The sequence below is a fragment of the Thunnus albacares genome, chromosome 12 (genome assembly GCF_914725855.1).
Source record: "Thunnus albacares chromosome 12, fThuAlb1.1, whole genome shotgun sequence".
In the NCBI taxonomy this organism is placed as follows: domain Eukaryota; kingdom Metazoa; phylum Chordata; class Actinopteri; order Scombriformes; family Scombridae; genus Thunnus; species Thunnus albacares.
In genome coordinates, this window is record NC_058117.1 from 3476411 (window position 1) to 3492924 (window position 16514).

Here is a 16514-nt window from a genome sequence, read left to right on the forward strand (position 1 = left end):
GCGGCTTGGTGCGTGTCCTCAGCGCTCGCTGGAATATTCCAGGAAACGTTTTAATTTAGGTGTTGAATAATTTGCGGGAAACTATCCCGCTCAAGCTGAGCAAGCGGGTTTCTGGGAGAGATAACCTGAATGAGTTGGGTTTTATTGGCCTTAAGAGACTTTTGACGCGCGTGGATGGTGGACGTGGAACTGGAGACGCGACAATTTGCCTGTTAAAGAGTTCTTGGGACTTTTTTTTTTTTTTTTTTTTTAGAGCTGGACGTTTTTAACTCTAAGTACGGTTAGACTCATCGAAGTTGGATAGAAATACTGGATTTTATCATGATATTTTATACAGGAGGCGTGATATTCTGGACACATCTCAAGAGGCATCATAACAGATAATCCAGAATAAACAAACCCTCTTCAGTTTGATATAGACTTGAGCTGAAGAATATTCATATTTGAAATCATATAAAACAAAGATTCTTACAGGAATCACGTCGCGTAGTCAAATGGCAGATGAATATGAACAGTCCTGTGCGTCAGAATTTATCAAAGGTAAGTTACACGTTCGTTTGTGGTATTTAATAATCAGTGGTGGAAGAAGTATTCAGATCCTTTACTTAAGTAAAAGTACCAATATAGCAATGTTAAAATACCCCTTTACAAGTAAAAGTATTATGAGCTTGATGTAGTTAATGTATTGCAGTAAAAGTAGTGGTTTGGTCCCTCTGACTGATATATTATTATATATGACATCATTAGATTATTAATACTGAAGCATCAGTGTTAGAGCAGCATGTTACTGTTGTAGCTGCTGGAGGTGGAGCTAGTTTCAACTACTTTATATACAGTTAACTAGTTTAGTCCAGTGGTTCCCAACCTAGGGGTCACGGCCCCTCCAAAGGGTCAGCAGATAAATCTGAGGGGTCATGAGATGATTAATGGGAGAGGAAAGAAGAAAAAACAAAGTTCTGATTCACAAATCTGTTTTCAGTTTTTGGACTTTTTGTCTAATCTTAGATTTTTGGTGAAATATTGGATCATTTGAACATTTATTGAAATGAAACCATGTAAAAGCTTGTTATATTATCCATTGTGTCAAATCTTCATCTGAAAAGTAACTAAAGCTGTCAAATAAATGTAGTGGAGGAGAAAGTACAATATTTCCCTCTGAAATGTAGTGGAGTGTAAGTATAAAGTAGCATCAGATGAAAATACTCAAGTAAAGCACAAGTACTTCAAAATTGTACTTGAGTACAGTGCTTGAGTAAAAGTACTCAGTTACTTCCCAACACTGTTAATAATCAGTAATAATCTGTATAAATCTTCTACACAAATATCACTGCTACATCAGTCCTGATCCCTGAGAGGTACACGTTATCAAGTGTAATTGGCTGATATAAATACAGTAAATTGGCCTTGAACACTGAGACCCCCATTATAAATAACATAGAAATAGCCTATAATACTAAGACAAAAAGACAATATCACTACAACCTGTTGAGTACCACAAAATGGGTGTTTATGGTGATATTATAGGAATATTACACTGACATAAGAGGCTAAATACAAATTAAGTTACCATAAACATGTTAAAAACCATAAAAGCACAATACGATAACACTTTAATTTCCCCTATTTAGCTTTTATAGTGGCATACAACATGTAATAAATAGTTTATAACACAATATAATGTAGTTGTTGGCAGAGGTTAGTGTTATAAACCATTTATTAAATGTTTGTGTACTGTTTATGAATGCTAGGGGGACTTGAAGTAAAGTGTTACCACTGAAATACTTCACTGATTTTGGTTTGTTAATCCTACAAAATAACTGAATACAACTTAGTAAGAACCCAAGTTATCAGAGTAATGGTGCATTTCTGAGAAGGTCCTCCTATAAAGAGTTTATATGTTGTAACTAATGACTTTATTGATGGTTAATAAACTTCCCTAATACTTTATGATACAGATATAAGCCATTAATAAGAACAACTTTTGGGTTGACAGGTTATGACTTTATAGACTATTCTCAGGTTCATCACTCTCTAAAGAGCCATCATGTATTCAGTTATAAGTGCTAACAAATCATTAATAAAGGTTTTTATTATTATTATTATTTACAACAATACAACTGAAAAACCAAAAGTTGATCCTATTAAAGGCATATAAATGATCTAAAGCATTTATTGAGCATTTGTAAAGCACTCAATTACAACTTCTTATTAGAGAGTGGTACCATAGTGATCAGTGGTGTAATGTGACTAAGTACATTTACACAAGTACTGTACTTAAGTACACATTTGAGGTACCTTTACTTTAAGTAATGTTTCTATTTCATGCTACTTTATATCTCTACTCTATATATCCAACGTTATGTAATTAAGTGTTACGTTTTGAAGTAATTCAGTGAAAAAGGTTTCAGTAGTGCTAGGATTAAGTTTTAAGTATTAAACAGGTTAAGTAACAGGCAGCATGTGGTTTGAGGCGAGGAGCTTTGAGCTCTTGTTTTCAGAACACTGAACTTCAGTAAAACTGAGAGAATTTCCAGTTACTCATGTGGAATATCATATTATATTTAAATGTGCAATTTCTGGAAATGTATGTTTGACATGTGAGTGCAATTAGAGGTTTCACTATCAGAACTATTTGTCTATATAATCCAGTTTGAAACCAAAAGCATTGGTCATCTGGGTTGATGTGTCCCTGAACCAAAAACTAAAAACCAAAACTGTCCATGATGCAACTCCTCCAGCTGAACTCACAACAGCCATCAATAATGCAATGTTATCTGTCTGCTTGTCCCTCTGTGTGTGTGTGTGTGTGTGTGTGTGTGTGTGTTTGTTGTCTACCACAGACCGGCTGTACTTTACCACTCTGCGTGTCAAACCAAAGAATACAGCCAACACACACTACTTCAGTACAGATGAGGAGTTCATATATGACAGGTACGTTCCTGTGATAAGCAGCTGGATCACATTAACATGCTTTGGTCACTGTTGGAGTCGCTGCCACAGAATCTTTTGACAGATGTTTTTATCCACATCTGGTGACAGAACAGTGTACCAAAAACACTCAAACATGCATAATACATCAGTTCATCAAGTCTGCTCACTAAGTATTTTGTCAATCAAATCATGTTGTGTGGTCTGTAGTCACCTTCAGTGTCTATGACTGAAATAATGACAATGTTGCCACTACTTAAATGCACATACATTGATGTTGGTTTAACTAATTCTTTATGCTATTTTTAGTATTGGACCATATTTTATATTTTCTGTATCTTGCATGTTATGATCTCATTCCATATTTATATTTACATTACAGCATGTAGCAGTTTCTTCTATCCTCAACATTTACATTACTAAAAAGAAAACTCAAATATTCATATTTGAGAATCTGGAATCAGAGAATTTGGATATTTTCCTCTTAAAAAATGACTCAGAATGATTCATCAATTATCAAAATAGTTGGCGATTAATTTAATAGTTGGAAACTTAAAAAAAAATGTTTACAGTGAGTGTTTCTCATCAAACAAACCTGATGCATTTCCTTCTACATAAAACATTTTTAAAGATGATTTTTTTAAAGAAGTATTTTTTAAATCCTGTATCTTCTCTGCACTTTGTGGTGCATTACAGCCACCTGTAGATCAGTGGAATAGTGTGAAGTCATTGGCAGGAATGTGTATAGCGTCACCCGTGTGCACACTTGCCTGCATGTGAGCCTGCAATGGTGACCCACACATAAAAAAACTGCTTCATAGCTCTACTAGAGGAGTACCTGTGGACATGCAGCTAGCTTTGGTTTTATGTGATGAAGGTTTTAGATACTGGCCTCTGAAACTTTTGCTGCTACTCCAAAGCAATGGAACTTCAAGGAATTTTGATTGTGCTGTTCGAGATGCTGAGAATTTTTCTCACTAATCTGGATAATCCACAGATGCCACTGTCAACAGTTTTCATGGGGACTTCTTCAGTACAAAGTAATTGAACTGAAAACCATTCACACTGAGGTCTATGGATTATCCAGAGACTGAGCCATAGTTGTTGAGATTTTCAAATATTTAGACATCTCTGAGTCAATATTTCAAAATCTGGACAAATTTAAACAAAAACTATCCGTTAAACATTATCATTAACTGACCATTAAAAGTATATTTTTGTTAGTGGTTGTACATTAAGAACCCAGCATACAGAAGCAACAAGTATTCCTTATCAGAGCAGGTAAAGAAAATAATAGAGGTTAGCAACATGTTAGTCCAGATTCTGTATGAAGAGTTGGGTCTTTAGTCTGGTTAACATCACAGAGCTGTCATGAGTCTGATGTTTGTGAGGACCTTAAAGTGACAGAGTGACTGCATGTGAGCAAAAGAGGTCTTAGTAAGTAAGTCAGCAGCTGATCAAATAAAAAGCCCCAAACTTTATATACAACACAGTTCTGTCAGCACAGACATGGAATTACTTAACAACGCAATGTTCCAACATTTTCATACAAGTATGCAACAGAACGAAGACTTTCTGTTCTGTTAGTACAGCCAGTTATTCAGGGTGCAGTTACTTCTCTCCTTCACTTGTACCCTTTTGCTCATTTTTCCTTTGCCAGCGCTAATATAATCTGTCACCTCCGTCACTTGAACCATGTGCAAATTTATCTGAGTACATAACCCAACAGATCATCATGCATATCGAGTCGATGCTCCGTCTTAATACAGCTCGGAGCTGTATTATTACTAGCAACAGGGTCTTACATATCACACCCTTACATCTGGGGAAGTTGAAGAACACACAGGCTGCTGCACTCTGCATCAGTCAGAGTAGTTGACCATCTGCCAAATTAGGTCATTGCAGCTATAATAAAGTTTATTTATATATCGCTTATCAAACTCAGAGATTACAAAGTGCTTGACAAGGACAGAATGAGAGAAGACAGAAAAACAGGCAACATATGTGTTACATATGGATTTTCACACCTAGAGTAAACCAGTCTGCATATACACATAAATACACACACTTTTATTTTAATGTACACGATTTGAACAACAGTAAAAGAAGATACTGAGATTGCAAGTCTGAGTTGGAGAGTCGTTCCAGAGTTGAATTGCTCTAACAGCAGAAGCTCTTTAGTCTTACAACTGGACATAAGAGGAGCTAATAGCTTCCTGTGCGATGACCTCACACTGCATGTAGGACCAACCTGGCAATGATTAAACATGTCTAGTGTCCACACCACTGGTCATTAGACTCTCTGCTATGACAGATTTATTTTATTATTTTATTTATTATTATTATATATGTATATATATCATGTATATATATATATGTGTGTGTGTGTATGTGTGTGTGTATATATATTATTTTTAGCAAAAAGGTTAGACTTCCCTTTCTTGCTAAAAGTGAAGAATATCACTGTGCTGTTTCTTCAAAAGCACACCTCAGTAATTCACTTTAATACCAAACTGAAGCTTTTATTTATGTAAGGAATTATGGATGTTTTCACATGAATACACACTAGCAAGTAAGTTATTAAACATCATACAGACAGGTGACATATTAGAGGAAAAACCTGACTAAATGAGTAGAGAAACGAATGATCATGGCCTTTACAGTCACCAGATCTTAACTCGGCTGATCACCTATGGGAGGTGTTAGACACTAGGCTCTCTGTATGATGCAGAGTGTGTGTGTCACCTCAGACACATGTAAGTACAGTAGGCCAAGGAAATAGCCCAGTCATGGTTAATCCCACTTCTCTCATCCTTCAGTCATTCTTGAATTTCATCTGGTCATGTGAATTCCAGCCTGAAGGTGAGGCACACTGGTTGCTGTAAACAGAGCTGGTGGTTATGATCCCGCTATAAGACATAGGTCAAGATGAGATCAGTGGCTTTGCCCTCGTGGTGGAAAGGGATTTAGGACAATCTATGGATGACGTCAGTTGGACTGGATCATTCCAGTCTACCACCTCAAATGTACACAGTCGCTAGTGGTTGACAGTCTGAAAAATAATGTTGCTATGTTTGAGAATAAAAGATTTGCAAAATCCTACATGTCTTTCCAGGCTATAGTACAATAATTCAGTGCACTCAACACACACGTCTTACATGAACATCTTACATAAGTAAACCATAAGCATAATATGGAATATTATGGGACAATTTCACCCTTGTGAAAGCACAGTGCAGCTCATTGTTTGCGCTCACAAAGTATGTGTACTGATTTAAGCAGAAGCTTATTATGCAATCATGTCTGAAGGAGAGCTTAAAAGGTGCAGCTCAGTGGTGGAATTCATCTGAGATCAACGAGCTCTGAAAAGAAATAAAAATACATTTGCCTTTGCAAAGATCATGAGGCTTAACAAAAACTAGTATTAGACATATGTGGAGCTTGATGGATTCAGAAAACAGGCGTTTTGTTGAATGTGAGGCTAAAGAGCAGTGGGCAGCAGATGTTGAAAAGTGCTCTTTGTGACATTATAATATGTTGGATGCCAGCTGTTGTACAAAATCAGCTTACTTCACATCATCAATGCAACCACAATCATGGCATGTCTATCAATAACATTATAATATCAGCAGCCAGTGAAGGGAAGCTGGAGTAAGGATGGATATGAACATATCTCTGCGGGGGAAAAGCTGCGCTTCTGCATTTTGGAAAAGTTCCAACTGAGACCGAGATCTCTTGCTCAGGCAGCAGAAAATGGAATTATAATGATCCAAATGAGATGAGATCAAAACAGGGATTATTTCTGCTGGTCATCGAACAATAAAAAAGAAGTAATTTTAAAAAGCAGGACTTTGTCACAGAGGTCTGGGCCACATAACTTTTCCATGTTTTGCACAAATTCTCAAGAACATAACCCGATTATGGATTTGGAGGCAATTAAGCCACCTTCTCCCATGTATGTTTGTCCTTTAGCTCATGAAAACAAATATTAGAGGATTTTAAATGGAAGTTCCCCCAGCTACCTTACAACTATTTTAAGAAGGTGGGGGAAGTCCATAGTCGTAACACCAGAGCCAGTGATGCAAACTAATAGATTTAAGTCTAACACAGGTACAGTAAGGATTCCATTGAATCCTGCCCAGTCATCCTGAGTGCTATTTTTTTACCCAAGCACCCTGTGGTTCAGGCCAATCACCCGTCAATTAGCACTCTGGTGTGACCTTATGGCAAACATGAACACATACCATATGAGAGCAGGAGTTGCACCTTTCATCATGAACCCAGAATATAGTGCATTTACACTCATGTATTTTTTCAATAAGGGTGGAGGCTGTGGTGTTTGTAGAACAGTTTGGCAGGAAGGAAATCCAGGATCTTGATAAGTCACGGCACTCTCATCTTAATGCGTCAAACTCAAAGCCTGTTTTAGCAATCTCACCTGGAGCAGATTATCAGAACACACCACTGTCCTGTTGACCCTCTAAGGATAAATCATTTGCCATTTTTGAAAAAGAAACAAGACCATGTCTGTTTTGTCAGTCATACATATTCTGTACATGCTGAGCTCCATTTGACCACAGTAATAGCTCTATAGTGTATGACAACTATACACACTTCACTAGATTTCAACATTTACATTGCTTTTGTATTGACAAAACCACACCAACAACCAAACAACCACTTTCTCTTAAAGGCTTGAATATGGTGGAAATGTGTGAGAAAGGTTTATACTTGTCAAACTAATTCAGCGTGCAGGGCTCTTATGTATGAAATTTTATGAATAGATCATGATTTCCAAGAATAGATTTGAAGGTGTTGGTTTATATGACATGATTCTGCTCCCCTGCAGAATAAATGAGCATTCTGTGTGTGTTGCAGTTTCTATGCTGACTTCGGGCCTCTCAACCTGGCCATGCTGTACAGATACTGCTGCAAACTCAACAAGAAGCTCAAGGTAACACAAACACAAACAGGACATTCGTTCAGTCTACAGTGTGCATCCTTTATATCAGTGCTGTTGTTACTGACTGTATTTATCTCTTCAGTCCTTCACGATGTCTAGAAAGAGACTGATTCACTACACCAGTTATGACCAGAAGAATAGAGCCAACGCTGCTGTTCTTATTGGTGCCTATGCTGTAAATATCTCTTTATTTGTCCATCTATTCCTCTATTCATCCATCTATCTGTCTGTCTGTCTATCTGTCCGTTATTAATAATATAGGATAATCTCCTTCCTGTAGGTCATATATTTGAAAAGAAGTCCAGAAGAAGCCTACAGGACTCTGATCTCAGGAAACAACATGGGCTACCTGCCTTTCAGGTAGGCCTGTACACACACACACACACACACACACACACACACACACACACACACACACACACACACACACACACACTGTCTGCAGTATTATAAAGGCATAATTTCTCACCAAGACGAATGTGTATGTTTGTGTTTATATATCATTAACATACCAAGCTGCAAACTGTGCTGCATGTGCATAGTTTAATGTACAGATGCTGCTGCTGTTGATCTGATTGATTATTGGTTATTTATACAGTGACTGTACATGGACTCTAGTGCAACTTTGCTTCAACAACTACATTTTTCATTATGAAACGCTGAAATTCAGTTTCTCTTTATCTCACTTAGGTACGGGGTTAAAAAAAAACAAAAACATCTTCACCTCTCCATCGTTGTCTGTTGGATTTATTGTCAATAATATATTTTTATTCACATCACTTCTCTAAGTGGTTTTGACAGAAAGTACACTTAATCTTTGGTGGATTGGGTAAAAGTACAAGTTCACTGCATCTTGGGTTTAGATGTGATTCATTCTTTGTCCAACCTAACAGCAATTTAAAAATAAAAAAGTTAGTGGTAAAAAGCAACCATGTATTACTGTAAAGCAGCACTCCAGGGATTTAGTGCTGCAGTTGCATAAAGTTAGTGTGAGAGACAGATTCAAATAAAGAATGGTTGAAACTGATGCAGGTTTAATCTCCTTAAACAACAGACTCACCTTATGTGAGGTGTCCCAATTCACGCACACTTGGATATATCAGAGCTTTCAGAAGAATCCCAGTTTTTTGCAGTCTACTTTAAAACTTGGATGTTGATGTGAAGACTATTTACAAGTCTGGAACTCATTATTCTAATAACTCCAATATGATCTCATCCAGAGCAACAGAAGACATTTTACAAATGTTTTCTACTCATGAGCTGAACTTGATGTGTAAAATCTCATCAAAGCCCCCTTAAAAACAGTGAGACTGTAAAATGATAGTGGTCATTTGTAGAGCTCAAATACTGTACATGTAACTCTATGCAAAATAGAGACTTGACTACAGCTGCAACGATTAGTCGAATAACTGATTACTTGATAGAAAATTAATCGGAAACTATTTTGATAATCGATTAATTGTTTAGGTCCTTTTTAAAGCAAGGGTTCAAAAATGTGAGTGTTTGCTGCTTTCCTTGTCTTACAGTACAGAAAATGTCTCTGGGTTTTGGACTGGTGTTTGGACAAAATAAGACATTTGATAACACCACCATGGACTCTAGGAAACCGATGATTATGGAGCGAAATGATTGATCAGTTGAAAAAATGATCTGAAGATTAATCTTTAATGAAAATAATCCTTAGTTGCAGCCCTCAACTTGACATGTTCAAAATTTAGTCAGGTGTTTCTTGTCTTTGATGCATCCGATGCCAACGTTTGGATGCTGATCACAGTAGAAGGCTTTTAATTAGAATTAAATTAACATATCCATATTGGTGTGTGTGTGTGTGTGTGTGTGTGTGTGTGTGTGTGTGTGTTGTGTGTGTGTGTGTATCATAGGGATGCAGCAGCAGGAGAGAGCTCCTTCAACCTCACCATCCTCGACTGTCTACAAGGAATACGCAAGGTGAACTACACAGGCTTAACTTAGTTAGTAGTAGGTAGAGTACTAACTGTCTCCCGTACACACTGAGTCTATCAGAGACTAGTGGAAGGTCAGTTAGCTTAGTTAGTCAGTGAGGAGAGAAACCTAACTCACCTTTATAAGATGACGCAAAGTTTAGTTACATCATATTGAAGTGATGTAAGATTTGAATAGCGTCTGGTGAAGAGACAAAAAACAACAGCTGCATGGAGGTCAGAGTTTTTCACCACTATATTCTTAATCTTTTAGTCTTATGAAAGTTTAGAGAGGTCATTAGGAGAGAGACGTTGCATCACAGTATCAGACTTTATTAAAAAAGCTACTCTGGGTCAACTGTCCTCTCTCTCTCATTCTCTCTTCTGTCCTCCAGGCGCTGCAGTATGGTTTTCTGGACTTTGAATGCTTTGATGTAGAGGAGTATGAACATTATGAGGTGAGGGCACACAGACACTATCATCAACCCACACACAGCTCCACCTGCCTTGGAATTAAAAGACACAAGCAAGGACGATTATAAAATAACTCAACAGAGTAAATGAAAAACATCCAAGTCACTGCATGAAAAGATAAAGAAGGATTAAATTTTGTTTTTTGATCCCTGCTGTAAGCTAAGTAGAGATGATCTGGTTCTTTGTTTTTCTTTTCTGTCCTTAATAATCTTATAATGATTAACGAGGTAATATAATTTTGGTGCTTCAGTGTTAGTTTTGTACCACATGTGGTTCTGTGTTTCTATACTATATGACTGAAAATAATATTTCAAAGAATTGAAGCAACAGAGGTCAAAACATCCTGACCTTTACACAATAATATGGCAGAAAAAACACTACATTTCCCATAATGCAACCAACAGCATGCTTCATTCCCACACCCACAAGTTCACACCCCCAGTTTATAATTTGTAATGCAGACTTTCTGTTATGAATTTTCAGCCAAAGCAGAGATATGATGACATGATGATATGATGACATCATCAGGGTTATTTTTCTCCAACTACAGAAAGCTCCTCCACAGCTGCAGAACATGTCATACAGCTGTTTCTACATGCTACGCGATACTCTTCACTCTTCAGAGGAGTCAATTGACCTTTATGTGTACAATCACTCTAATCACTAATTTACATTAGTCACTTATCACTCTTTCCCCTTTACATATTTTACTCTACATATTGTATCTTGTAATTGTGGTGACACTTTTTTTTTGAAATCACCATTTCATGTAATGTCTGATTCCAGTGGTGGGAGAAGTATTCAAATCATTTACTTTAGTAGAAGTAGTAATACCTCACTGTAAGAATACTCTATAACAAGTGAAGGTCCTGCATTCAAATTTGTACATAAAAATACAGAAGCATTAGCAACAAAATGTACTTAAAGTATCAAAAGTAGAAGTGCTCAACATGCAGAATGGCTTCAGATCATTATTACTGTTTATGTTGGTCTATGGGAGGGGGAGTAACATAAATAAGAGTCAATTTATTGAGGTTTTCAATCTTGCCAGTTATAGAAGCTTGAATTTAACTTCAGGGAGAGTCTTGGCCGAAATAACAAACCAAACAGCCCTGAGTAGAAAAATAAAACCAAAATACTAAATAAACTACTTGAAAAAAGGTTACTCCCTAATAAAACATAAAAACAGGAAAATGAGAATGGAACAAAAATGGCAGGTCTGCTCTACAGGGCTGCAAGGAGCTATAAATACTGTGGGTGTAAACACATTATTAATACAGGTAGACATCCACTTATGGGGAATGTAACACTTCAGTAAAGTTCAAGTACATCAAAACTGTACTGAAGTACAGTACTTGAGTAAATGTACTTTGCAATTCATAGTTTCCACCACTTTTTCAGAAATCAGAATCATTTGTTATGATGAATGATGGGAAGAGTGGTCTTAATTTTAATAAGCATTAGCGCTGGTGTGAGATTAATGCTCCAAATTGTCCGAATGGTTTTACTCGTTTGCAGTAATAAAATCAAAATATCAATTTTACAGTTATATTCTGATGTTTCAAAATGATACATGCAGTCTTATTACCTGTCATACACTGCATCTCCTTCTTCTTCTTCTCTGTGTTTTTAGCGAGTAGAAAACGGGGATATGAACTGGATCATTCCTGGGAAAGTTCTGGCATTCAGCAGCCCTCATCACCGCAGTAAAATAGAGAACGGTGAGTCAGTTGTCAAAATGATGTCCAAAGGGCCTGACATGAGCTCTAGTGAGGCTTCAGTAAAGTAAAGAGAAGTATGTATTTGAGTATTTATTGAATATGCTCATTTGAAGTTTATCACTTAGGAGTACAAATAATTACTCTTGAAAGGAAACTACTCGTCTGAATGCTAAGAAATCATATGATCATCATATTGTTCTTCCAGGTTATCCTCTCCACGCACCAGAGGCGTACTTTGCATTCTTTCACCAAAATGACATCACAGCCGTGGTTCGTCTGAACAGGAAGTTGTATGAGGGCAGACGGTTCGAGGATGTAGGAATCGAGCACCACGACCTCTTCTTCCTGGATGGGACCACGCCCTCTGACCTCATCGTCAGGCGCTTCCTGCACGTGTGTGAGAGCACAGAAGGAGCTGTGGCTGTGCACTGTAAAGGTGAGAGTGGATTTGTGTGTGTATCAGGGGTTTTTTTTCTCACAGTCAAATAAAATAAAATGCATCCTCATACAATATATAGAGAGTAAACCTTTTCTAAAACATCTCCCTTTAAACACTCCATCCAATCATAGCTGGCCTGGGCCGTACGGGCACTCTGATTGGATGCTACCTGATGAAGCATTACCGGTTTACTGCAGCTGAGGCCATCGCTTGGATCAGAATCTGCCGGCCTGGATCCATCATCGGCCCCCAGCAGAACTTCCTAGAGGAGTGAGTCTCAGTTATGAATTTACAACAGCTCTGCAGATGTTTTGCAGTCTTCTGGTCGTTCAGTCATTCCAGCTGTTGGATGGATTGCCATGAAATTTGGCATGAATGTTTTAGTTTTTCTATTTACACCAACATGCACCAACAGGTCTAACTTTCAACCATCAGTTCATGGCAGCATACATCAAAAACTAATGACAGAAATTCCCGTCAGCCGCAGTTATAGTTTGAGATTAAATGGTGATTTTATAAAATATTTTTCTTATTGTCAACAAAACCAACGAAAAGACCAAAACCAACAATGAATTGATCTACTAATAAATATTGTGTGTGATATATCTTACTCCTAGTAGTTTATTTTGAATCAATCCCACACACACCATCCCGCTGCTATAAATACTCAAGCAGCAAATGTGAATTAATCCTCCGCTGAAAATAGTCCCCAACAAATGCACTGTTTCCTCCAGTTTGAGTGACGTTTGCTAAGAACTATAGTGACCAACTGCTTTAGGAAATTACTGAGCCTTTTTAAAAAATGAAAATATATATCTGTAAGCTGTTTTAAAGATTTACATCCTCAGTAGGAACAACTGGCTTAGGGAGAGCTGCAAACTGGGTAGGGTAGAGAGATGGACTAACATATTGTTGGTTTTGGTATTTCTATGGGATTTATTGACAATAACCAAAATGTTGACTATTGTCAGCCTTATCCTTTAAACTTTTCAATGCATATGATAACATCCATGCCAGCTGTTGGTAGTGTGACAATAGAACCTGAATCTGACATGCTGAGTCTCAGGTGTCCTAATACAGTAAGAACTGAAGTCTTAAAACTTGTATATCTAATACGAAAAGAATACAAAAAATTTTCAGGTGATTTGTCTTGACGCTACTAAAATGATGGTAAAGTGTTACTGAGTAGGAATCTGTTTTACATATAACTTCTGTCATCAGTTGTTGTTCTCTACCAGCATTCTTATCAGACACTATTATTTTTTTATATTTCATTCTGTTTTTTTATAATTGAACATTTAAATGTAAAACCACAACACATAAAGAAGTACAGAACAACTGATGCAATGAGAAAGGAAGAAAAAAGACAACACTAGTTCAAATTCAAATTAGAATAGAAACAGCCATTTAGATGACATTAAGAGTACAACAGTTGAGAGCTACTGGTGGGACCATTAATGGGAAATTTGACCTATTATATCATAGCAGAACATAATTACATGATGGCATTTAGATTTACATAGAGACAGTGAATCTGGTTGAGAGGAATGTTTTTCATATAATCAAATAAAATAATGCCATATGTTGTAAAAGCTTTCAACTAATGTGTATTTTTTGTGATGTATGAATTCATTGATTTCTGCAATCCACATCCCAACTGGCACTGGACCTTAATTTTAGAGAAACAAATTTTTTGGCGATAATCAATAAGATTTCTTTAAGCTTGACATCACTGCCATGACGACCAAGTCTTAAATTAGTTAAATTACCCAGCAGGCAAATTTTGGGGTCCACTGGGAAATTAATCCCATGGATTTGTGATAAAATATTACACACATTCTGCCAAAATCTGTTTATTTTGGGGAAAAACCAGGTGGAACATAGGAATGTATGTTTATCTTCCCCTAAGCCACATGTAAAGCAGAGAGGTGAAGGATGGAATGATGACAAAGCTTATGGCAAAAATGTTGGTACCAGTGTATGGAGTCATTTTTATTTGTTCCTTATGTGTGTGTGTGTGTGTGTGTGTGTGTGTGTGTGTGTAGGAAACAGCACAGTTTGTGGGTCCAGGGCGATGTCCATCGCTCCAAACAGAAACTGGTTCAGCAGAGACAGAGTCGGCGGCAGCAGCATCTGCAGCAGCCTCACAGCTCGGACTCTGCGGGGGAGAAACAAGAAGCTATGTCCCGCCTGCTGTCAAGCATGGATGACCTGTCAATCAACACCACCCTCTACAAATCATACAGTCTGGATGAGGTGAGGGGCGGGGCTTTCTGGCATCTTTATTATTGCTCCTTTAAAGTGAGGATTACATTATTTAAGACTATGAACAGACATTAGCTATGTATTTACAATCCGATCCTACGGATGACTTCACATTTTCTTGAAGTTCAATTTGAATAACTTTTTATTTTGTATATTACAAAAAAAACTGTTGAAAAATGGTCATTCAGGAACCCAGTGTCTTAACAGACTGATATTACTCTATGCATACATTAGAATAACTGCAAGGAAACCAGTCTAACTCAGGGAGACCAACTGAGAGCACTGAAGGGAAAACGGCCACCAAGATCTGCCTCATCTTCCTCAAGGTACACTGCACTGTGTGTGCATGTGTGTGTGCATGTGTGTGTGTGTGTGTGTGTGTGTGTGTGTGTGTGTGTGTGTGTGTGTGTGTGTGTGTGTGTGTGTGTAAGTAGGTGTGTGTTTGTATTAATCATGTTGCAGGTAGAAAAATGGGTTTATGATGTGAAATTATGGGAATTTGCCTCACATTTGGTGAAATTAGTCCCATTGAGGTGAATGATTTAAATTGTAGGGTTATGATTTGGTTTTGACTGAAGGTAACTATTGTGTTGGGGTTAGGCATGTAGTCAGTATGGTTAAAGGAATAGTTTGACATTTTGAGAAATACACTTATTTGCTTTTTGCGGAGAGTTAGATGAGAAGATTGATACCACTCTCATGTCTGTCACTCAAGAAGCTACATTGTCAGCTTAGCTTAGCACCAAGACAGGAAAAAGGGTGAAATGTGTTATATCTCCTATAACAAGTTAGTCAGTCAGTTTTTGAGGTGCTAATAGGCAGATTATTTTTACATTTGGATAGCCAGGCTAGCTGTTTCCCCCTGCTTCTAGTGTTTTTGCAAGGCTAAACTAACAATAACTTTCTTTGTAACTGTCAGAATGTAACTCTCGGAAAGAGAGCAAATAAGTTAATTTTCCAAAATGTTGAAGCTACTCCTTGAAAGGATAAGGCTAGTGATTTTCAATGTTTTTCTTACAGTCAATAAATGTTCAGAGTCAAACCAACAATGAATTGATCTACATACAACTTATGATATGTAGCACAACAAGCTAACGAAGCTCTGGAAATGGAGCCGTGTTCCAGCACAGGCTCAGTGTGTCTGCCTTACACAGAACTACTCTCCTGAGACTGAAAACGTTATTGCTGTTATTAGTTTTTGGAGCCATTTCTAAACAAACTAATATGGCTGTAAACTTTTTGATGAAGAAACATGTCACCCAGTGCATTGGTATGACTCATTGACGTGTTTTTAATAGTTTTTGGACAACAACGGAGGTCTACGGCACAGAGGAATAAGATATATCAGATAATTTTAAGTAGATCAGTTCATTGTTGGTTTGGCTCTGCACAAGATTTGTTGACAGTAAGAGTGACAAAATCAAGTAAGTGTGTGTCTTTTTACTAATGGTAAGCAACAGGAATTCATGATACATCCTGTTTTAATTCATGCATCACCCATACAAACATACATATGTAATTATCTGTCAATGCCTTTGTGTTTCTTAATTAGGTTGAACTTGTCCAAGTCCTCTCACTGCTCCATCCTCCCACCCCATAAGTCCTCTAAAGTCCCCCTCTCCTTCTCCTCATCCTCCTCCTCTTCTAAGAAGCTGGTACGAAGCTCCTCCTCCTCAGCCGTGCAGATCAAGAGGTGAGTCTCCATGTTTTTGTTCCTTTTAACCACTTTTCATATACAGTGCACAAGCATTAATGGGACTCTCTGACAACACCATTGGGAAGAA

General features: G+C 37.4%; 1 protein-coding gene across 1 annotated transcript in view; it reads left to right on the forward strand.

Moving 5' to 3' along the window:
• LOC122993461 (dual specificity protein phosphatase CDC14AB-like) overlaps positions 1-16514 on the forward strand; it is a 19454-nt gene continuing 2940 nt past the window's right edge. The window contains exons 1-13 of the mRNA XM_044367627.1: positions 1-540; positions 2841-2931; positions 7807-7882; positions 7974-8066; positions 8172-8251; positions 9772-9838; positions 10227-10289; positions 11939-12026; positions 12232-12462; positions 12597-12735; positions 14511-14721; positions 14965-15056; positions 16283-16423. Coding sequence (XP_044223562.1) covers positions 495-540; positions 2841-2931; positions 7807-7882; positions 7974-8066; positions 8172-8251; positions 9772-9838; positions 10227-10289; positions 11939-12026; positions 12232-12462; positions 12597-12735; positions 14511-14721; positions 14965-15056; positions 16283-16423 — 1418 coding nt within the window. The 5' untranslated portion in view covers positions 1-494. The remainder of the gene's footprint in view (positions 541-2840; positions 2932-7806; positions 7883-7973; positions 8067-8171; positions 8252-9771; positions 9839-10226; positions 10290-11938; positions 12027-12231; positions 12463-12596; positions 12736-14510; positions 14722-14964; positions 15057-16282; positions 16424-16514) is intronic.